This window comes from Euprymna scolopes, chromosome 9, assembly GCF_053919585.1.
Source record: "Euprymna scolopes isolate OS-2025 chromosome 9, ASM5391958v1, whole genome shotgun sequence".
In the NCBI taxonomy this organism is placed as follows: Eukaryota; Metazoa; Mollusca; class Cephalopoda; order Sepiida; family Sepiolidae; genus Euprymna; species Euprymna scolopes.
The window spans coordinates 131,834,970-131,860,364 of record NC_136490.1 but is presented as its reverse complement, the minus strand read 5'-3'; the positions used below and the strand labels follow the sequence as shown (position 1 = coordinate 131,860,364).

The 25,395-nt window shown below is 36.8% G+C and overlaps 1 protein-coding gene across 1 annotated transcript in view; it reads left to right on the top strand.

The window, feature by feature from the left end:
* Nucleotides 1-25,395, top strand: part of LOC145284841 (YEATS domain-containing protein 2-like) — a 100,743-nt gene that overhangs the window by 33,929 nt on the left and 41,419 nt on the right. The window contains exons 6-8 of the mRNA XM_080133821.1: nt 5,261-5,370; nt 15,047-15,208; nt 16,421-16,532. Coding sequence (XP_079989947.1) covers nt 5,261-5,370; nt 15,047-15,208; nt 16,421-16,532 — 384 coding nt within the window. The remainder of the gene's footprint in view (nt 1-5,260; nt 5,371-15,046; nt 15,209-16,420; nt 16,533-25,395) is intronic.

Sequence of the window (25,395 nt, the reverse complement as noted above, 5' to 3'; positions counted from 1 at the left end):
AAAAATATTCTAAAAATTCAAAACTGAATGAAATTTTCAATCTGATAAATTCAAACCAAATATTTGAATTGCTGAAAAAAATTGGCCTCTACTCTTTGTTTTTTTAAACTATCAGTAAAACTAAATCTATAGATTATAATAATATTAAAATACGGTGGAAATTTATTTTACATGTGTAAAATAAACAAAACAAAAATTGAAACTTTGCGCAAATCTGCTAGGTAAACTTAAGAAGGCAGTTTATTTAGAAGGCTCTGAAAAATCTTTAAAAGTAAAATAAAACATTTTTGTCAAGAAAAATACTATCAAACATTTTTGTTAATTAAATCAAAACTAAAATATAAAGTATTTTTAAAAAATTTTTAATTTATTTATGTTGTTGGGCTTTTGACCAGTTGTGTTTTACCTGGTAGATTGTCCCGTTCATCAGCTAACATCAGCAAATATTACAAGAAATAGATAAAAAATATGAAAAAAGCTTGGCTTTAAATTGAATTAGGTATAAATGAATTTGTGGATTTTTCACACGTCTGTGTAAAATGACGTTTAACGTCAATTCTTCTTTTATTACTTAGTTAAACTTATGAATTCCTACAGCGCATGACGCAGTCAAAGTAATGCATTGTTTCAGTGTAAAAGCAAATCCACCTTTGCTTCCATGTCAGTATACTGATTGTAAAGCAAAACTAAGGTTATTTTGGGGTGGATATAAAAAGCAGTAAAATCGAGATTACTAATAAAAAATGATTCTTAGTTTTAATATTATTATTGAACTCTTTGGGTGATTTATTTATGTTTTCCTTCCATTGACAAAACAAAACAAAAAATTATTATTATTGTAGATAACTATCCTAAGCTAAATCAGCCCTTCAAACTAAAAGGAGATTCTATCTTTTTAGGCGAGTACGTGTTAATATCCTGAAAAATTTGGTGAGAAGAAAAACAAAAAAAATCCATTAAGAATTTAGAGTGGTTAATATGTTTCACATATTAATTTAGTATAAAATGAGTTCCCATTTCTGAGTTATTCTAGCATTTTGGGGCAGTTAACCAAAAATTGTTATTTTTCTCTGGAAGAGGGGTTGAAGCGATTATTCTGTTTTATGATTTTGCCAGTCAGATTTAGGGATAATGCTAAAAAATTTAGCAAACCTCCCTACAAAATTAAAATATCTTAGAAATGATGATCATTTTACGTTAAATTTATATATGAAACTTATCTCCCACTCTAAATTCTAAATAAATTGCTTTTTATTAATTTCTGACTTTTTTTAATTACATTTTCACCCCAAACAAGGCACATTGCCACTTTGATGTAGGGGGCTACTATTAGGGACACAGGCTACAGGGGTACTAGGTGGGAAGTTGGGCAGCAAGATGTCGGTTCATGTTACACTTGAACTTCTGCATGTCAGTACAGTTGGGGAAGCAGGAACCTGGCAGGGAGTTCCAAAATCTAACGGTTCTGGGGAAGAAACTACTGGAGTAGAAGACTCTCTTACATCTAGGGATCTCTACTGTGAAGGGGTGGGATTGTACTGCTTGTCGGTTTGTTGGAGGTATTTACATAGAGGGGGTACAAGTGCTTGCAGCTCATCGAAACATACACCGTTAAAGTACTTGTAAAACAGGCAGAGGGATGCTACATTGCGTCGATGTGACAGAGGCTGAAGCTTGGATGATAGTTCAGGACCTATTAGGTTGGCGACTCTCTTTTGAACCTTGTCTAGGAGTGAGAGACTAGTAGCAGATGCACCGGCCCAAATATGACAACAATACTCCATACATGGGCGAATGGTGGCCTTATAGAGGTACAGGATACTTTCAGGGGTCAGTAGCTTTCTAGCACGATAGAGAGAACCTACCTTTTACCTTTTTGCAGCGGTCCTAGCAATGCTCTCAATGTAATTGTTCAAACTCATGTTTCCTGTGAACGTTAGGCCGAGGAGTTTAAAAGATGTGCTTTCAGATAAAGAGTCTTTGGCCATTGCTATTGGTGGTAGAGAAGGTTTCTTGTAGTTATTGGAGGAAACAAGTTTAGTCTTGGCAGCATTGAATGTGACCATCCATTTTTTTTCCCCCATTCCACTACAGATTGGAGGTCATTCTCTAGTGTTTCTGTCATTTCCTTAGATATGTGTTCATTTGTTTTCCTGTCGTGTCTGTTATAGAGCGTGGTGTCATTAGCATATATACCCATCTCAGAGACAATTTTGTCAGGGAGGTCATTTATGAATATTAGGAATAATAGAGGTTCAAGGATAGACCCCTGAGGCACTCCCGCATTTATATCATATTGTTTAGATGTACGACCATCGAGGACAACCTGAATTTTTCTCTTATCTAAGAAGGATTTAATTATGTTAAGTATTCTACCAGTGATAACGTATGATCTGATTTTCCTAAGAGGAGCTTCATGCCATACCCTGTTAAAAGCCTTAGATATATCTAGAGCTACCACTCTACCCTCCCCTGCTTTGTCAAGTGAATGGTATATACACTCAGAGATTACAGTTGGAATGTCTAAATCCAATTGGTCGGTAAGGAGCTTAACATCTGTAAGGTGATGGACTAGAGCTTGGTTAATTGTGGACTCAAATATTTTTGCAAAAAGTGGAAGGAGGCTAATGGGGCGGTAATTTGCTGGGTCAGTTCTTTCGCCAGAATTCTTGAAAACTGGTACCACAGAAGCAGTTTTCCAGCAGGCAGGAAAGCAAGATTCATTAAGGCATTTGTTGTAAAGTTTGGAGAGGATTGGAGCTACTTCGGCAGAGCACTTTTTTAATAGCACAGCTGGGATGAGATCAAGTTCACATGCTTTTGCAGTGTCAAGATTTTTTATAATGGCATGCATCTGAGAAGGGGTGATTTTCAGATTGTCAAGTCTGGCGTCTGTCCGCAAAGGAAAGTCTGGGATAGGGTGGTTAGCAGGGTCTAGTGTGGAGTTTGAGGCAAACCGACTGGCAAGCATGTTAGCCTTCTCGGTTGCTGAGCAAACAACTTCATGATTGTTGGATAGTGGGGGAATCGTTGATTGCCCATTATTTACTACACTGTTGTAGATTTTCCAGAAGTCACGAGTTTCTAATTTCTGAGCTTCATCTTCATAGTTGTTTCATGACATTTTGGCCAACTATTCCTCTGGCCTTCATCAGGTGGTTAACCGAAGGCCAGAGGAATAGTTGGCCGAAATGTTGTGAAACAACAACTATAAAGATGAGGATAAAAGTCCGCAAATAAATAAGTAAATATACGAATTACTCATCTCAAAGGATTCCAAGCATAAAATGTTTTTTGTTTTGTTTTGTTTCTGGCAAGTTTTTCGTGTTCACACGTAATCACTTAAAACAAAAGAAAAATCACTTAAAACAAAAGAAGAATCTCATTTTTAGTTGGAGGTGTTAATTTACAAATTTGACATTAGTAGTAGTTATATTTTTATTATTAGCTATATCTTGCTTTTCTTTTTACATTAAAACAAATTAATTTACTACTTATCTGTCATATTGACAGTAGCAGTAACCAATCAAATCTTTATAATTTGGGATAAAAACACGAACATTCCTAAAGAGAATGTACAGAATAGTTAAAAGTACATCCTGCTCCATTCTTATGTTAAGAATGGTTTTCTAAATAATAACTGTTATTTAGAAACTCATTCTTAACATGGCAAGGAAATTGTTAACTATTCTCTTCCTTCCTTCAATTATTTTCAATTGTTTATGAAAACATAATTGTTTATGTAAAATTTTGTCAACTAACAACAAATGAAAATCAGCTTTATTTTAAGAGACTGAAATCTTTAGTTTCACTATTTTCAATCAATTAAAAGGAAAACATTTAAGAAAAATATTTTAAGACTTACTTGTGTAATATACACCCTCTACCAAGTGTTCCCGATCTGAAAGTTTCATATCTCTGTTGCAGATATTGACGGTGTGAGACTCTAAGAAAACAACCCCTATTATGGACGTGTGTCAGAAGCAGATGTGCATTATTGAATTTCTGGCAAAAGTGCACTGAAAATAATGGTGACTATGTAGAAAAATAAATTCTGGTGCACAAAAGATTTTTTGTTTTAATGATATCACTCCCATCTTCATAGCTTTTCAACATTTTAAAGTGAAAGAATTGGAGGCTTTACTTTTGGAACAACCCTCGTATATACTGCTGGGTGATGAGTTATTCTTCAGACCAAAAATATTGGATAGGTGAACCAGTTTAGTTGCTGATGTCATGAACACACAGTACTGGAGTATGTAATACCAGTGGCACTTTGTGAACAACCTGGCACCATAATGCTTATAAGGGATTAAAAAGGTAGTGGGACTATGGTCATACTCCAATAATCCTTACAGCCCAGTTACACTGAACTGCACCGTCACAACAAACAGGAGAGTAGAAATTGGACCGTGTATCTACTTTTGGCAGCCTTGTAACTCTTGCTGCAGCTCCTCTTATTTTGTTCATTAGTCTTAACATTCTATGAGCAATGTTTCTGACAAAGGATGAAAAATTGCTGCTTTCTTGGTTGGAATCTACCATTAATCTCTCCCTCTTGGATAGGGTCCAAAAAAGGAGTCTCCAATCTAATAGGTCCCACTTTGTCAACTAGGCTCCAACCCCTGTCCCATCGCCGCAATGTTGCATCCCTGTGCCTGTTTTACAAGTATTTTAATGGAATGTGTTCTGATGAACTCATTGCACTTGTGCTCCCGCGACATACATGTTCCTGACAAACCCACTTAGTTACAAAATCACACCCCTTCACTATTGAGGTCTCTAAATCTCAGAAAGTTTTCTACTCAAATAGCTTCTTCTCTAGAACAGTTAGACTTTGGAATTCTTTTCCTGCTACCTGCTTCCCAAACTGTACTGATATGCAGAAGTTCAAACGTAAACCAACATCTTAATCTTTCTTAGGCATGGTCCCAATTAGTAGCCCCTTACGTCCAAGTGGCAATATGCCTTGTTTGGGGTGAAGGTGAATAAAAGAAAAAAGAAAAAAAACATAACATTTATCATTGGCTAGTTTTTGACCTAGAAGTAACATTTTTTTTTTTTTTAGCTCATATCAAATGGTCTTATACCTTGTCTGGCACGATTTCTGTAAAAAATGGTGTTATGGCTTTGTCAAATTGGGAGTACATTTGTCATTATCTTCCAAGATTGCTAATAATAGTGAGCATGAATCTGTAATTGTCATGCATTCTTTTTTTGAGCTTTGATAACGTGTTTTATGTTTTTCTTGTTATTTCAGCCTCTCACATCTCAATCTGGCATCAAGTCGGTCACACAAACAAATTCAAATGGAAGCCGAACATCTCGGTTCAGGATAAAGAAGAAAATCATTGTTGGTAATGCTTCCAAGTAAGTACTTTGTAGATTTTAGTGGTTCTTGTCCAGAATTCCTCCTATATTAAAAACCAAAATTAAAGAAAAATCTGCATGATGTAGGTAACCATGAAAACAAAAATATCACATTCCGAAAAATCACGTAAATTGATCAAGTACTTTTATTTTTAAAGAATAAAAATCAAATTCTATGAGTATGAGAGAAACGACTATCATGGGTTGCCATTTTGAAAATGATCTCATGAAACAAAGAGAGATAACTCCACGATAATTAAAACTTGCAAGATTTTTGTTGTAATGCCTATAAATTCCCATTAATCACTTAAAATTAATTTTCTTTATAAAAATAAAACTACTTGACCAATTTATATGATTTTTGGAATATGATATTTTTTGTTTTATTACAGGCAGGTACATCATACAGATTTTTTCAGTAAAAGTGCATTTTAGATGCATAAATTAAAAGACTGAATGTGGATTATAAAATAAAGTAATAACCTTTTATGATTTTATTTAATAAATCTGTAAAAAACTATAACTTCATTTTATAGTTCACATTTAAACCCAATAACACAATATTAGAAAGGATAATTGTCAGAAAAGGAAGGACTTTATTGAAACGTATACAATAAAAATTAACCAAATTATACAGATACAAAGAACAATTAGTCTTTTTCGATAGTCATCTGCAAGAATTCCTGTAGCAGCAGAGAATCAAAGCCAACTATTTTGGGAATGTTATGTATTGGATACGTTTTTTTTTTTTTATGATGTTTGAAATTTTGTTATTTTGATTTCAATAATTTTATTTTTTACTTTGATTTAAATAATTTTATTTTTATACTTTCATAAACATATATTTATTATATTAATTCAAACAAAAAACTGATTTTTAAAATTTAAAAAAATAACAACTCAGGTTTATAATTTCATAAAAATTTCAAATGAAAGAAAGGTTTTATTTTTTTAAATTTTGTTATTAAAAGTGCAAATAAAGATTGATTATGTTATTTTTATCTGTATGATTTTAATTTTTATTGTATACTTTTCAATAATGTCCTTTTCTTTTATTTTAATAAATCATTGTACAATAGAAATACTGAAGAATAATAAAAGTGAAGGAAAGATTTGCCTGGTTGCCGCTTTTGGTAGCGCTACACTGGAAGTTAGGAAGTATGTTAGCTGACTATAGCCTTGTCAGCTATAACTCTTAGTATAACAAGAAACAAGTCCTTGTTACGAAATCTACTGCGAAAAATTAATTCATAGAGATAGGATGGAAAAAGATTTCGGTATGTGCCAAACTGCTCATGCAATTTTGATGTACGCACCTAAAATGTACATTTACTGATTTTTATTTATTTTTGTTTTTTAATATAGGGGGGTTTCTGGAGAAAATCGATTTTTATTGAAGGCATAATTTCAATTATATTTAACTTTTTATAATTAATAAATTTTTTGATCATATATTTCTAATTTTTAATTCTATATCGTAGAAAATAACTTTGTAGAGGGGATGTGGGTGTTGGCCATCTTTCTTTGGTATATGCCAGGCATGAAACTTGTATTTGAACACTTTTTACTCGGATCAGTTGATATACTTATGAAGGACAATGAGTTTAGTTTATATATTTTATTTACTGTAATATGAATAGTCATATTTTCTGACCATTCCGTTGAGGGTCTAAATAAGCAAGATTAAAAAATACTCATCGTGTACCTCTACAAAGCCACCATTCACCCATGCATGGCATATGGACTAGTGCATCTACCACAAGTCTCTCTCTTGTACAAGATTCAAAATAGAGTCCCCAATCTAATAGATCCCACTGTCAGCCAACCTCCAACTTCTGTCCCATCGCCAAAATGTTGCATTCTTGTGTCTGTTTTACAAGTATTTTAAATGAATGTACTCTAATTAACTCATTACACTTGTATCTCCTTGACATACATACCCCTGACAAACTTGTTTACCAACAAAATCCAACCCCTTCACTGTGTATGTTGGAAAGCCTTCTACTCCGATAGCTTTTCCTCATGGACTGCCAAAGTTTGGAATTCCCTCTCCTGTTACCTGCTTCTTTGACTCTACTGACATGAAGAAATTTGAATATAATGTAAACCAACATCTCGCTCAGCTCCTCTAAACATGGTCTCAAATAGTAGCTCCTTACGTTAACGTGGTCATATGCCTTGTTTGAGGATGAACATAACATAAAAAAAGTAAAGGTCTAACTCTCAAGCTGTTACATTGCATGTTTCTTCAAATTCTTTTCCATGTCACATGATTAAACTAACCAATCAGATCCCTCTATCCTCCTATGCGCACCTACAAGTGAACCTAATGCTAAACCTTGTTAATCATTAGTCTTATATACCTGGCTATTCATATCCACACTCAACCCTAATGATATATTATTACCAAGTATCTAAAATTCAGTCTGTAAATAAAAGATTCTAAAAAGAAAATATTTATTGGTAAAATGCAGGACTACAAAATGGTTTTGAAGACATGCATGTGTGTAAGATATACTTTTCCAGTCCTGTTGGTTTATCCTGGGTTACTTACTGGCATCACGACTTTGGAATTCTTTTTATGAAAAACGTGTAAAAGAGAGAGAAGGAAATGGTTGCAGGAAATTTTCTTGTTATTCAGTAAGAATTCTTGTTTTTCAAGTACTGGAATGTGCTTTAACGAACTCATAGCATGTATCCCTTTGATGTAGATATTCCCGACTAACCCAATAACCAATAAAATCCCAACCCTTCACTCTAGAGTTCCCTAAATATCAAAAGCCTTTCTACTATAATAGTTTTTCCCCTCAAACTGCTAGACTTTCGAATTCCAACACTGTGTCCTGCTTCTTTAATTCTATTAACTGTAACTGTAAATATGATGTGAACAGACATCTTGCTGCTTAACTCCCTACATAGTGCCCCTATAGATATGTTCCCAAATAGTAGCCCCTTATGTCCAAGTGACAATATGCTTTGTTTGGAGCAAATAAGAGTAAAAAAAAATCTTTTTTAATTTAATAAATCAAAGATGTATGTACTTAAAAATAAATTTTACTTTCATTGATTTGCTTCTTTTTTTTTTGCTCCAAAGTATGCAACTCATGCAGCCTAGATATTATTTTAATTGGAATTCATTATTGAGATGAGTATTATTTATTAATTTTATTTATTGCGGACTATTATCCTCATCTTTATTGGTTGTTGTTTCGCGACATTTTGGCCAACTATTCCTCTGGCCTTCGTCAGGTGGTAACTGCAACGGGATAAGAACTCTGAATCTTCTAACTGCATTCTCAGTAATTACTGCCATCCATAGTTGTTGTTGTCTCACTACATTTTGGCCAAATAATGAATTCCAATTAAATGATACATATACCATTCCTACACTAATTACCCTACCAACCTTTGAGAGTCTAGTCTATTCTACTATTCCATCCATAAGAGGAGAAGTGATGGGCTCATAGCTCCCCTCACCCTGGCGTTACCAAATCAGGCTATCTGAAGATACTGGCTTCCTAACTTAAATGCACCAAACATTGATGTTATCGTTTATTTTTTCCTTTCTCTGTGCAAAACTTGATCATGTTCTTCCAGGCCAAAAACAAAAAAGGAAAATTTTTCTTTATAAAACAACCAAACCAAACATCATGAATAAATATTTGAAAGTATAAAGAACTTGAAGCATGAATTTTTTTTTTTTTTTACCAAAATAGCCTGATTTTGAATTGAAATAACCTGAAAAGGATTGATATGCCAGAAAATAAAACCTCCAAACCAATTGCCATGAATAAATATTTGGAAACATAAAGAACTTGAAGCGTAAAAACTTTTACCAAAATGACCGGATTTTAAATGACCTTTTCAGGAACACCAGGTCAAAAGAAATAATAAATCTCCAAAAACATGTTAATCTCCTCAACAAAATATCACAAATAAAAAAAAAATGGCTTTAATAACACATAGCCTAAAAACAAAAGCAAGTAAACCTTTTCTTGGCATTGAATAATTCACAGAAGTTGAAATGCTGTTAACAAAACAAACTCGCCTATAGCTTTTCTGAGGGTATTAGTGAAAGTAGTGCAAAATCTCTGACCAAACTTGAATAAAAGTCTACTAACTCGACTGTGTCACATCCTTTTGATGGCTGCTGTGTACATGCTAATTGCTAGATATATGCCTATCATTCAACTCAAAAAATTCTTGATGCAAAAACTTGCAGGCCTATAAAATATATTCTTAGAAAACTTTAATGATCAATCCTTTGTCCAGTTGTGTGATTTTTTTTTGTTTTACTTACCGAACCTCTCATCTTTTTTCTTCCCAGACAACACAGGGCATAATTGTATTTTTCCTTAGTTAAGGAAAAAATAATATTTTTTTAAAGTTTATTTTTCATTCAAATTTTTCATTATCACACGGCAGAAAGAAACAAACAAAAAAGTGAGAAAACTGTGACTTTAGCAACACTCTTCTCAATCTTCAGTTAACCTATCGCTTCTATTTTTTTTTTCATTTGTCATCCTGAGGATGTGACAACCAGATAATAAATATTAAGACATTGTTACTTGCCCAGAATACCCCCAAATTGAAAAAAAAATAAAGAAAAACCTGTATGAAGTACCTAGACAGAAAGAAAATATTGCATTCTAAAAATCACTTAGATTGATCAAATATTTATTATGAAATAGCTGGAAATGTTTTCTCAATTATTAAATCATTTTTCTCCTAACCTTGGATTAACCACTAAGGAGGCTGTCCTATCAGCAGGCGCAAAGTACCGGGACTGCTGTATTGCCATTTGGTGAGTGGATCTGGACCATGCAGTAGTCTCTGGTGGGGCCTCTCGATGCCATACTAGTGGGTAATTGTTACGGCTTTACCTTTTCGTGTGCTACAAAAAAAAAGAAAAGAAAAAAAGTTTCCTGTCTTTTTCTCTCTTCCTTTCCCTCTCTGTACTGCTCTAACCAAATATGCCGACCTGTTCCACAAATCCCAAAACCTCAATATGAAATATCTCCAGAAAAAAAACTCGAATAAACCTAGAACTCCATCTTCCAACGTAGACACCTACTACCAGGTCTCCTTCTCCAACATCAGGGGTCTACGTTCCAACTTCCAGAGGTTGAAACCCAATTACAGGAGATGAAACCAAACATATTATTTCTAAGTGAAACTGGAATAGGGCCGACCACTTCCCTAGATGAGTTCATAATTAACGGATACTCTAATTTAACAGCTAAATCTGACCCCCAAGATCGCCATGGGCATGGAATATGTGCCTACATTAAAGATGGCTTCCCGTGTGGCAGGGATATCTCTAGAGAAGATCCTAACTTACCCTATATGTGCTTCCGGGTTGCACTTGCTAACACCACTGCATTTATATTTGCCCTCTATCGGCCCCACAACAGCGGAGTTACTATCTTTAAGAGCATATCTGAGGAAATAGACCACATCCTGTCTGCACATCCCTCGGCTAACATCCACATCTGTGGTGACTTCAACGTCCATAACGTGGAATGGCTGACCCATTCAAATAAGACAGACAATGAGGGGAGGTTTTGTCATGATTTTGCCATTGCTTATGACCTCACTCAGATTGTTCGCGAACCCACCCGTGTGCCCGATACACCCGGTCAATATGCAAGCCTCCTAGACCTTTTTCTCTCAACTTCCCCTGAGCTATGTTCATGTTCCGTTCATTCTCCTCTAGGATCCTCCGACCACTCCGTAGTATCAGTTAAGATAAAAACGAAATGTAATAAGTCCCCGGACGTACCCCTCCACCGTACTGTATACCGATACTCTATGGCTGACTGGGATAGCTTCTGTACATTCATATCTGATTTACCTCTGCACTCCATGTTTAAAAAGGAAGTGTCCTCTATAGTATCAGATCTGACCGAATGGTTAATTGTAGGCATAGACCAATTCATACCATCTAAAAAATTCCAACAAAAACCTAACAGCCAGCCATGGTTCTCCCCAGAATGTGCTGCTGCTATCGTGCACAGAAATCACTTTTTCCGTAGCTACCAACATAATAGATGCACTGAGACTAAAGCTGCTTTCAGGACTGCCAGCAACCACTGTAAAAAAGTAATAAAAAATGCAAGAGAGCTATATGCCCAGTTTGTTAAATCCAAAGTAGCTGATCAGTGGCTTGGTTCCCACCAGTTTTGGCAAATAACAAATAGGATTCTGAACAGAAGTGTGTGTTCTATCCCAACCATTATCAATGGACCAGAGGTCATCTCGTCAGCGTCAGACAAGGCCAAACTATTTGCAAAGAACTTTGCAGCTAATTCTACCCTATGCGACAAAGGCCATCAACTCCCCATATTTTCTCCTATAACACAGAACACGTTAGGTAACATACAAATATCTCTGCGTGAGGTCGCCAAGCTAATCAAGAACCTTGATTCCAGTAAAGCAACTGGCCCTGACGGCATCCCAATTATAGTGTTAAAAAAGCTTCAACCAGAACTTGCTCCCATACTTATGAAACTGTTTAAGCGCTGCCTTAAGGAGAAGTGCTTTCCGACTCACTGGAAAACCTCATCAGTTTGCCCTGTATTTAAGAATTCAGGGGATAAGTCATCTCCCTCTGTACAGACCAATAAGTCTCCTGAGTGTTATGAGTAAGTTGCTGGAATCCATATTAAATAGAGAAATAGTCAACCACCTCATCAGGAATAACCTTCTTAGTGACACACAATATGGTTTCCGCTCTGCAAGATCTACCACAGATGTGCTGACGGTTATATCTCACAGGATTAGTGAATCTCTTGACAAAGGCTTCCTTTCAAGGGCAATTGCTCTTGACATATCAAAAGCCTTCGACAAGGTATGGCATAAGAGTCTACTTCACAAGATTTCCAGCCACGGTATAACTGGAAATGTTTTCTTAATTATTAAATCATTTCTCTCCGATAGGCTCATATGAGTAGTGGTCGATGGACAAAAATCAGAGGCCTGCAGTATTAATGCTGAAGTCCCTCAGGGGTCAATCCTGGGCCCAACTCTCTTCCTGATCTACATAAATGACCTCCCTAAATACATGCTTAAATCATTTGTTGACATCTATGCTGATGACACGACCATCTACGGCAACACATCAAAGGCTGTAAATGACAAAGTTCTCTCTGATTCTCTCTCCTCTGATCTCGAGCGCGTGGTTCAGTGGGGGAAGATGTGGCTGGTTACCTTTAATACATCTAAAACCAAACTCCTATCCTAACATCATCAACGCTCTGATCCCCATCTGGCATCAATTGTGATGGATGGCTCTCGTCTGGGAGAGGCCCCATGTTTTGACAAGCTTCTGGGTTTGACCTTTACTCCTGATCTGAAATGGAACACGTACATCAAGTCTGTTGCCAAGGTCGCTGGAAAGATGGTGGGATCCTTCTACCGCTCCAGAAGATATCTCACTACTGATGCAATTCTCTATCTATATAAAAGCCAAGTACGTCCAAGGATGGAATACTGTTGCCATATCTGGGCAGGAGCTGCTAAAAACAGCCTATCCTGCCTTGACAGAGTACAAAATAGACTTCATGGCTTAGTGGGGGATGCCCTTTTCTCTACCCTGCAACCTCTCTCCCACAGAAGAGACGTTGCGAGCCTATCCTTGTTTTATCGTTATTTCCATGGCAGATGCTCGTCTGAACTCCAATCTCTGGTCCCCCCTCGCCAATCTTTCACGAAAAACACCCGTCTAGCCGAATCCAGTGAAAAATTTCCCCCACTCTTTATCTGTGCCTAAATCAAAACGTGGATTCCATGAACAAAGCTTCTTTCTTAAAACTGCACGCCTGTGGAACTCTGTTCCATCTGCCTGCTTCCCACCTGACTACAACTTGGATGTGTTCAAGTCCAACGTTAACAAATTCCTAATGAACCGCCCCTTAAGTAAACACTTCATCAAATCTCCATACTAACTTAATGTATTTGCAATAACCCTTATCCCTGAGTGGCTTCCGTGCCTTGATAAATGGTGACCACTGTGTAAAAAAAAAAAGGTTTATAAGAGTAGCAGTATATGGGCAGAAATCAGGAGCTCACAGTATCAATGCTGGCGTCCCACAGCATTCAATCCTGGACCCAACTCTCTTCCCGATCTTCATCAGTTATCTCCCAAATCACATTCTTAGATCATTCATAGACATTTATGCAGACAACACTACCATCTATGTCAACACTTCAATGGTTGGAAATGGCCAAGATCTCTCTGATTCTCTCTCCTCTGATCTTTAACATGTGGTGTAACGGGAAGAAAAGTGGCTGATTAATTTTAATGCATCTAAAACCAAGCTTCTATCTTTACATCATCAACACTGACTTCCATCTGGTCCCAATTAAAATGAATAGCTTACGTCTTGGAGAAGCTCCATGTTTTGACAAGCTCCTGGGTCCAACCTTCACTCCTGATCTGAAATGGAGCACATACATCAAATCCATTGCCAAGGTTTCTGGAAAAACGGTTGAATCATTCTATCGCTCCAGTAGATATCTCACTGCCAATCCAATCCTTTACTTGTATAAGACCCAAGTATGTCCAAGGATGGAGTACTGTTGCCACATCTGGGAAGGAGCTGCTCGCAGTACCTTATCCTGCCTTGACAGTTTAAAACCAGCTTCGAAACCTAGTAGATAATGGCCCTTTTCTCGATCCTTACAACCTGTTTTCCATAGAAAAGACGTTGCGAGCCTGTCTTTGCCCTTTTGTTATTTTTATGGCAAGTGTTCATCTGAGTTCCAATCTATGCACTCTCCTTGCCAAACTTTCACAAAAAACACTTGTCTAGCTAAAATCAATAATTTCCCCTACTCTCTATCTGTGCCTAAACCTAAACGCAGATTCCATGAACAAAGCTCCTTTTCTAAAACTGCCCACTCGTGGAACTCTGTTCTGCTGGCCTACTTCCCAGTCCAGTTGACTACAATATTGTAATCTTCAAGTCTAATGTAAACAAGTTCTTGTTGCACCATCTCCTTAAATAATCAGATCATACTAAATTTTCTTTACTAATGATTACTGCACTATTGTACCAATGACTACTGTACACTCATTAATCCTTATCCTCGAGTGGCCTTCGGGCCTTGATAAGTTATGACTCCTTTGTTAAAAAAAAAAGAAAAGATAATTGTGGCTAAATAAACAATGACTATATCACAATGCCAATTTGAAAAAGTTTGAAGAAAAAGGGAGATAACTCCAAATCAAGATTTTAGAAAGTTACTCTTAACATGAGGAGGGGTAATGCATCAGAAAAACTAAAATTTGCTTAAAATAATTTTCTTTTATAAAAATAAAACTATTTAATTGCTTTATCTGATTTTCAAAGTATAATATTTTCTTTCCATCACAGGTATGTACAGCATACAGATTTTTTTCTTTATTTTTGCAATTTAATATAGGAGAAATTCTGGACAAGCACCAGAACATCTGTCAGCCTACCAAGCTCATAGCACATGTCATTTATATTTCTAATAGTTTGATCAAATTTCTTTTTAACTCCATTATTTTGAATGTATTCTCATAGAAAAATCTTTTTGTTTGTCTTTGTATTTTAGGGGCACAACTAATCTCACGGTATAAAAAAAAAAAAGGATCAAAAGTTAAAAAAGAAAAATTCAAATTTTTTCTTTGAAATTTGTTTCCCCACAGATTTATTCCTCTGGATCGTCGAGAAGATAATGACCCCTCCACACACAAATGGTTGATATATGTCCGTGGGCCAAAAGAAGAACCTCAAATTGATCATTTTGTTAAAAAAGTCTGGTTTTTTCTTCATCCTAGTTACCGGCCTAATGACCTTGTAGAAATTGTGTAAGTACTTTTTCTTATCATTTATGGCTTTGGGAATTTTTTTTTTTTTTTTTTTTGCAAGCAATCAGTTTATAAAGAAAAAGAGTGCTATACCATATTTGGTGCTTGTGCATTATAATTGAATATTTAAAAAATGTATTTTAAGTAAATATAAAAACGCTAAACACTATTATGTAATTACTTGTCATGTAGAAATTGGTAAAAATTCTATAATTACCAAATAATTACAAGTTGTGGTCTATTCCGTATGACAAACTGACTTATCTCCCTTGATTTGTTAACTCAAATTAGAAAATAGTGGACTGAGAATATACAAGACAATAGCAATGTTTTTTTTGTAAAAAATAGATCTTTGATCCACTAATTTTTCATAATTCTTGGAATTTTTATTCATTTCAACATAACATGTCGCTATGTACATGGGTCATTCCAAGAGTAAAGCCTCCTTTTTTTTTAAATTTTAATTAAAAAACTAAAACATTAAAGAGCTATGAAGACAGGAGTAGTACTGTTAAAACAATAGACCTTTTTGTGCTCTAGAATTTATTTTCCTACATAGTCACCACCATTCTCAATACCAGCCTCTTTTGATGGTTTGGTTGTAAAAGTATTGAATGCGTTTTGCACACTCGCATGTCTGTCGCCACTCTGAAATCGATGAACCCATCTCCTAACTGAGCTGCATAGTTTCGTAAACATTCAACAGGCACCGGTGAATGTTAATCAATTCAATTTTTTCTGCATGGAGGAATTCAACAATGTATCTCTGCTTCTGATGCAAATCCATGACAAGGGTTGCTCTCTTAGAACCTCACACCATCAATATCTGCAGCAGAGAAGAAAATTTCAGGTTTTAAATGCATAAGTTCAGTCATCATAACAATGCAATTTGTAATTCCCTCTGATCCATTCAGGTGGAATAAAAAATAGGAGGCATTACTTTAGAACAGTCCTCCTAATAGTTTTTTTTACTTAAAATGCAGCACAATCTAATATAACATTAATTGTTTATTAAATGATTGGATATAACTGACACTATGGGCAAATACATGTTTATAGTTTACGCCATTTATATATATTTGGGTGTAATTTCTAATTTATTTCTTAACCTTTACATGTCAGAAAAACTGATATTTGGAATTAATTTTTATTTTGATATGTTCTTGTGAAAGTTACAGTATTTTTAACATGATAGCAACATTTTGCTTTCAGGCACCCACCATTCCATTTGTCTCGGCGAGGCTGGGGTGAATTTCCTGTTAGGGTCCAGCTCCATTTTTATGACCAAAGAAATAAACGTGTTGACATCATTCACCAGTTAAAGGTACGATAACTAATATTAGTTTTCTTTAAAACAAAATTTATTTAACCCTAATCAACTATCCCTGTATAGGGTGACTTCCTAATATCATCACCACCACCAAAAAAGAAATGGCACTCATAGAATCTATGTATCTATATAAGTGAAAATGTATGCGTCTGTGTACAGTTCCCTACCAAATAACTCTGTCAATTTTTAGTCTACAGACTCGAGATTTGACATAAGGGGTATTGAGATTTAGGAAAATCTTTTTAATTGGTTTTCGGCTAGACACTTGGCTGTCAAGGAGTCAAAGTTCATAAGATTTGACATTTGCGGTGTCTAGCAAACTGCTCAGCCAATTTTGGATCTAAACTTTTAAAAGTTATACATAACAGGTATTTAGACATGTGGCAAGCATTTTAATCAGTTTTGGGGCGAAAATTTGGCTTCCAAAAAGTCAAAGTTGAAAGAGTTGACCTTTGCAGATTCTACCAAACTTCTCTGCCAATTTTGGGTCTAAACACTTGAAATTTTAGACGTAGGTAACTTGGACATGGGTAAAACTGTATATTTTGATTTCAGACCAAAATAAGTGTTATGGGGTCAAAATTGGGGCGCAAGTTATAAAAAATAGACCTCTGCAGTCTCCACAAAATTACTCAGATAATTTTTAGTCTAAACATTTGAAATCTTACATTAAGTCCATTCACATGTAGGGCGAGTTATGAACAGTACATAGGGCCCGAGCAAAGCCGGGCTGAACTGCTAGTCATTAATAAAATTCACAATTCTCTTTTGCAATCCAACCATACTTAGCACAAATAAACTTAAGTCTATACAAAAATGTCTGTAACTCTTTACACTGTTCTTATTTTGGCTAGGATGAGCCTTTTCAGTTTAGGAATTGTCTGAGAATTGTTTTGATAGACATTATCCTTGAGATAATCCTACAGATAAATATTTGTGAATGTTATGATCCAGTTAGTGTGAAGTTTATTCAAAACCATGCTTCAGTGATGAGACAATCACCAAAGTGTTCCTACAGCCATTCTATTAAGTCATTTCTACAAAGTATACTACACGGATCACAATATCAGAACATGGGACCATTCATTGTTCCTTACTGGTTTGAAGATGAGAATTAATGTTCCTAGTTTTAGTCAGGAATATCCTTCAGTCTTTGTTTTTCACTGTTCACTGATATGCTGATCTGGCTCTGATAGCTCTCTTCTTTCAGGAATAGTTTAGGTACTAGCACGGTGACCCGATGTCACTCAGGATCGAATAAGGATCAATGAATGTTTCATACTCCCATATTTTTATTGTCATCGAAATCGATGAAATCGCCCAAGCTCGAATTGGTGACCCATCACAGTGTACTGGGAGGAAGATTCACATGCCTGTCGTAGTGATTAAGTTCACAGTATATCGTAGTCTACATTGCACTGTAGAGAACCTACTGTTGATTTTATAAAATTATTTCCCAGATGGACATGAAATTCGGTTTGGACAGAACTGCTGTACTAAAGATATTGAGCAACACCCCTCCTCCCTCAGAAAAGAACGGAAGAAGTAGGTGACAACTGGAACCCCCTCCCCCACCAAGAAAATAAATCAAAATAACTTTTGTTTCAATAAAAATAGAAACGAGTGCCTGTATGGCCGCAAATAAATAAAAAAAATTAGCCACATAGGTGACTTGAACCTGAAATGCCAAAGAGGGAAAGAAGGGACAAAGGTAAGTGGCAAACGCTTTTGCCAACCGTACCCCGACGACTTATGATGTCATGAGCCTGAAAAACTAACGTTTATAAATGCGTACATCACTTTCAAATGGGTATATATGCTGATGACACTACACTCTATAACAGGCATGACAGGAAAACAAATGAACACATATCTAAAGAAATGGCAAAAACACTAGAGGATGACCTCCAATCTGTAGTGGAATGGGGACATAAATGGATGGTCACATTCAATGCTGCCAAGACTAAACTGGTTTCCTTCAATAATTACAAGAAAACTTCTCTGCCACCAATAGCAATGGCCAGTGACTCCCTGTCTGAGAGTACATCTTTCAAACTGCTTGGCCTAACGTTCACAGGAAACATGAGTTGGAACAATTATATTGAAAACATTGCCAGGGCCGCTGCGAAAAAGGTAGGTTCTCTCTACCGTGCTAGAAAACTACTGACACCTGAAAATATCCTGTACCTTTATAAGGCCACCATTCGCCCATGTATGGAGTATTGTCACATTTGGGCTGGTGCATCTGCTACTAGTCTCTCGCTCCTAGACAAGGTTCAAAAGAGAGTCGCCAATCTGATAGGCCCTGAACTGATATCTAAGCTTCAGCCTCTGTCCCATCGACGAAACGTTGCATCCCTCTGCCTGTTCTATAAGTATTTTAATGGTGAATGCTCTGACGAACTGCAGACACTTGTGCCCCCACGACGTAGACACCCGCGACAAACCCGACAGGCAGCTAAATCTCACCCCCACACAGTAGAGATCCCTAGATGTAAAAGATCTTTTTACTCCAGTAGTTTCTTCCCCAGAACTGCTAGACTCTGGAATTCCATTCCAGGTTCCTGCTTCCCTAACTGTACTGACATGCAGAAGTTCAAGTGTAACGTGAACCAACATCTTGCTGCCCAAATCCCAACATAGTGCCCCAGTAGTTGTTGCCCCTGATAGTAGCCCCCTCCACCAAAGTGGCAATGTGCCTTGTTTGGGGTGAAAATGTAATAAAAATAAATTTTTTAATTTTAAAAATGGTGTCGCTAAAAGTGACCCACCCCTTGCAAGACATGGTCCAGTTGACCACCATAGACCACAGATTTAATCTTTTTTTTTTCTAATTCTCAGATATTATGCACCCAAGGGACTGTTCGTTCAAATGTTTTCGACCCAGTCCGATGCAGCTGACGAAAGGTTTTAGCAGATATACGAACACACACACAAACCGATGTTTGAGACTTATATAATAGTCAGGAGAAATAACTTTAAACCGGTTTCTAAAAAAATCAATGTCTGTAATAATAATTCAAAATGAATTAAATATATCATCAATATAAATCAACTTTAAATAACAATCTTAAATAGAACACTTAAAACAATTTTCTCACGATAGACACTAACTAACATACAACTGTTTCTTAAAATCAATTTTTCTTAATGTAACATGCAAATGAGGTTACTTCTTAATCATATATTTTGCAAGATTCATACTACTGATGTATTCTCTTCTCTTCGGTTAAAGAAAAAGGCGCCACAAATTTTCTAAAAAAATAAAATGTCTTTATTTCTTTTCACAAAGCTGAATTCAGTTATTAGGACAACGGCGAGTTTTAAACGATGAGAGCATTAGTGCGGCTTGGAACAGAGGTGGGTAGAGGTGACGGTGTGTGTGAGCTCTAGGCAAGCACGTGTGTCGTAGTCGGCTTTCTCTCTCAGACTGACGCAAGCGAGCTGAGTTGTTTGTTATTGTAACTCATCTCCGAAAACTCAGCTCGTGTCAACGATTTTGAACTCTGAACCCATCACCATACATCCGGCGTCTCTGTGACAACTTTGCTTGTCGATTTCCCGTGCAATGCACCTGTCACATCCCTCCCCCACAAATTCAAAAAAACATATATATATTACCTATCCTCTTGCCACCGTTTTATCTCTCTCTCGCTCTATATATGTTTTTTTTTTTTTTATACAATCAACATTTCAGAACAATTTTTTTTTTTTTTTTCGAAAATGTCCGAATAAAAAATTAAAGAAAACACGCGCTTTTACATATATTTCACATCACAACAACGAGTAATTTATGTCTTACGTAAGAGAATGAGAAAAAAAATGATTCCTCTCTTTTTTTTTTTTTCACCAAGTTCTTTTTTTTTCTTTAGATAATGCATTTCGCCCGTACACAAAATATTCAATATACAGTATTTTTTTTTTTTTTTGATGATGCATTACATATCTGTACACACAAAATAGTCAAATATAGTTTCCTTTTTGTTTTGCTTTGTCCATTATTATTATTATTCCCAAATGGGGAAAACCCATTCGACAGTAATCGCATCGTAATTAAAAGAAAAAAACATCAGTTGGTGACACTCCATGACCCCATGCATACTTTACTCGAACCAACAATGAGGGAAAAAAACTATGCATATCCTTACATTTATATTTTTATGTATTTTTAATATTACATTTTCTCTTCCACTCTTCATCGCACATAATTTGATTGTACGCCTCACATACTATGTCGAGATGGTAGCCACAGTCATATTTCCAAGTGACGCCCATGGAACGAACCCCAAGAAATATCTCGTCTTACCAGCAGAATATCGACCTAACACATCCCAAACAATTCTCTCTTGGTGGTTCTTCCTCACTACTACCAAATTCCGATCTTACTCTAGGCTTTTCCGAGAAGATCTTGCTTCTCTCCTCAACCTCCGCAAGTGATGCAAATGGAGGATAGCTTGCATCTAAGCTATTAGCCATTTTTGATGTCATGCTACGCATCCTGACTCTATCCTCCATCAACGGGACACTTGACTTCTTGACCGGCCTCTCTTGGTATAGTAGCTTCTTCTGTGGCTGACTCACTATCCGACTCATCAGAGTCTCTTGGAGCAGCCAATGCCCTTCTTCTCGATGGCTTCTCCGCTTTGGGAATCTCCTATTCCTCAATCGACGCTCTGCACGGAGCCCATCAACTGGTCCTTAATCTTGTAAGAGACATGACCCGTTTTCTCTATTACTACATAATAGGGTTTCCAGAGCATATCTAGCTTACTTCGTCTCTGGTGATTCCTATAAGAAACTAAATCTCCGACTTTAAAATTCACAGATTTCGTCTTTTTATCAGAGATTTCTATCATCTTTCTCCTAGCTTTCCTAACGTTATCCCTAACTAAAGTAAAGGACCGATGCATCTCTTGCAGCGCGATCTCGTGCTGTTCATCGCCATAGTATTTTCTACGAGGCATTAATATATTGTCCAGGGGCAGAATTACATCCCTGTTGTAGAGTAAATAGAATGGCGAGAATTTTGTGGTCTTGTTCACGTGGAATCTAACAGCCGCTAACATTTGGTTTATGTACGCATCTCACGACTGTTCATCGTCCCCGATTTTCTTAGATAGAACATCATGCATCGTTCTATGCAGTCTCTCAATTTTGCCGTTACTTTTGGTGGTAACAAGACATGGTCACATGATGTATGTTGAGGTCCCCCAATGCCTTTTTCATCACCTTATTAATGTTTTCGGGGCCATTGTCCATTAACAGCTGGAGTGGTGCCCCAAATCTAGGGAAAATCTCATCCAACAACAGATGCACCACGGTCTCCGCCTTCTTATCTGGGACCGCAAAAGCCTCCGGCTAGCCACTATACATATCGATAAACGTGACTCTGTATTCATTACCCGAACGTGTCTTTGGGTAGGGCCCGGAAATATCCAACGCTAATTTGGCGAAAGGAAAAGGAGGAAGATCTCCCTCCTGCATTTGAGGCTGTTGCTTCTTTAAATTCCTGGTTTGGCAGTAATACATTTACCCACGTGTTCATTCACTTCTTTAAATAAAGACGGCCAGAAATATTTGTTTTTAATGGCGTGGAATGTCTTCTCCATGCTCATGTGACCTTTATCGTCATGGTACTGAAGTAGTACCGTCTCTTTAAGATGCGATGGCACGTACAACCTTATCAACGGTTCATCGTCGGGTTACGATAGGTAATACACTATCTCATCCATTAGTATAAACTTTTTCTGTTCTACCTTGGACGATTTCCTGTTCTTCATCCGCATCTTTAAATCCCTAATTTCCTTATCTACTTCTTGTTCCCTAACTACATCTAAGCCTAATAACATAGAATGTTCGTTCGATTCCGCTGAGCCCTCTGCTTTTTTATACAACGCAAATTTTTTAGGCTGAAAGCGATTCAAGTTTATTGCACCTATCATAATTTCTACTGGGGGATCGTTGTTGTCTCGGCTTGAATCGACCGCACGTGACGAGATCGACACACACATTATCTTTTCCCTTCAGGTACCATATGGTGCAGTTATAGCCAGCCATACTCAACGCCCACGTTTGTATTTTCCTATTTTGTATAGGCGAGTTTAATAGATATTCCAGGGGTTTATGATCGGTAAAGATGGTGAACTCCACACTATGCAAATAAAGATTCAGCTTATGAAGAGCATAGTGTATTGCGTATGCCTCTTTTTCTATAGTCGACCATCTCGTCTGCGTATCGCTAAGTTTATGGGATAAAAAGTAAATTGGTTTTTCAACCTCTTTACCCTCACCCTGGTCATAGATCATTTGCGACAGACATGCCCCAATCGCGTAATCGGAAGCATCTGTGTACAACCAGTAGCTCTTCTTGGGATCGGGATAGGCCAGTGTAACCATGTCTGCAAGCTTTGTTTTCAGACTATCAAAGGCAGACTGACACGTGTTGTCCCACTGGAACCTCGCATGTTTCCTCGTTAGACGAACCAGTGGCTCAGCATCACGTTAAAGTGAAATAAACCCCGGTGGCAGGCGAACACAGTTTTCTCTCTATCATCCCTATTCAGTTTAACCTGCCAGTAGCCCGACTTTAGATCTAATTTTGAGAAGTATTTTGCCGATCCGAGGGAGGCTAATATATCGTTGATGACCGGTAATGCTCTGGCATACTTCTTCGTGACTTTATTTAAAGCCCTAAAATCTACGCAAAATCTTTTCATACCATTTTTTTTTTTTTCAACTAACACTATCAGGAAGCTCCACGGGCTATTCGATCTTTCAATCACTCCAGCCCGCATCATCTCGTCTAATGCTGCATCTACTACTTTCCTTTGCTTTAGCGGTGTTCGATACAGACATTTACATATGGGCTCCTATGTACCGGTCTCGATATGCATCTCAACAGTATCGGTTCTACCCAAGTCTTTATCGTCCGTAACAAATAAATCTTTATTCCACTTCAGCATCTTATCAACTTCCGGCTTAAACTCTTCAGGTACTGTTGTATATTGGTTTATATTTGAAGAGATATATTAAAACGTGTCATGAGTTATCTAGTGGATGTAAGATATTGTTCTTTTAACAGACAGATAATAAACGTATAAATCGTATGTATGTTGTTTAGCCATGAGGACATGATATTGACGTGTAAACTGAATCATGTTGTATCAGACTTATCGCACGGGATATTTTTACAGTTCATATGTGATAAGAATAATATATGCTTCATACCTTTTTTCTTGAAGAGTTCTTCTGTATCTTTCCACTGCTCCGTGACGAACCATGAAACGATCAGCACCATCCAATTGAGACATCTGTTCTTATTTGTGAAACCATAAAACAACTCTTTATATTTTTATAATATAAATTTATTACAGTTGTCTTAAATGGTTTTCACAGGATCTGCAGTTTGTCTACATTTACTATTCTTACAGCTCGCTCCCTAGCTGTCTGTCCACCCCTGTCTAGACGTCTGTCCGCTCTGGTGGTCAATCCTCAACTCTCTGAATCTCTCCAAAACTAACTACATCACGTGTTCTCTTACGTCATCTAATTACGTGTCTCAGACCAACTTAATGTCCACAACTAGTTATTTGTTTATTCAAACCCCCAAAATAATGTTTACATCTATTTTCTATTTTCACATTCCTTTTGCGATTCACACGTCAATCATTTCTTCCCCCAGTTTAATTGTTTATTCTTCTAATCATAATAACTGATCCAGCGACCATCCGTCGCTCAAATCAGTTAATAAGAATACAATAACAATAGTAATAATGTTTTGACCATTGACCCCGCTTGCCACAGTTAACAGGTACTACCCTATGATCACAGCCTAAAGGGTCATAACATAACAGTACCTTTATTCCCTTTAGAGTATTTTCCGAAGCTGTGCTTCCATTTTCCTTTGGCATGGAAATTTCTGTAATGCTACCAGCCGCACTACACATGGCTATTTTGCAGCCTCTTTGTAGGGTGACAGTCTGGTTCGTGTTTTTCATTATCAATAACGTGAACCTACCAGACTTTTCCACTTTCACTACCGCATTAGCTACTGATATCTTGCTAAGGTTGCTAAACAAAACCATTACTTATTTGTTCTACCTCATATTCTAAACCTTTCCTGTGTTTAAAGCCTGCATGAGCCATGCACATATGCAGATGCTGAGGTTTTGATATAACCTTACGTGTTTATCTAACTATTGATGAAATATGGGCATCATCTTCCAGAGCTATATACTCGTCACCTATTCTTATCGCTCCCAAATTGAAGTACATTCTAACCCTATTTTTCTGAAGCCAGTCGCGTCCTAATACTACGCTTCTGTTCAGATTTTCTGCGACAAAGAATTCCTGGTGGTTAGACTGGCTCCTTATCCCTACTCTTATCCGAGCGATCCATTCTACAATTAATGGAGACCCATTTGCTGTTCTAAGACTAACTCATTTATCGTGTAATTTGGGTCCCTGCTTAAGTGCCTTAAAAACACTGCTGTGTATCACTGACACTTGCTCCCGTATCTACTAGGGCCCTATAACTTTTCCCTTCTATTCTAATTAACACGGAATTTGATGCACCCATATTACCAACTATGTGCGTTGGTATGTTCTTGTTCTGCTCGTCGGGCGTTGCAGGAACGAAGCGCCTCCGTTTTCCTGAATGCGCTATCTGCAAAATCTTGCTATGTGACCAATTTCGCCACAGCAGTAGCACCTAATGATCTGCCTATCTTCCTCTTTCTTCTTAGTTTTATATACCGTACCCCTACTCTGTTACGTTGGTCTCCATATCTTAGAAAACAGGCTGGACCCATAGCATCAGCTGGAATCCGCCGTCTCGTGTGACAAACGTCCATGGGCT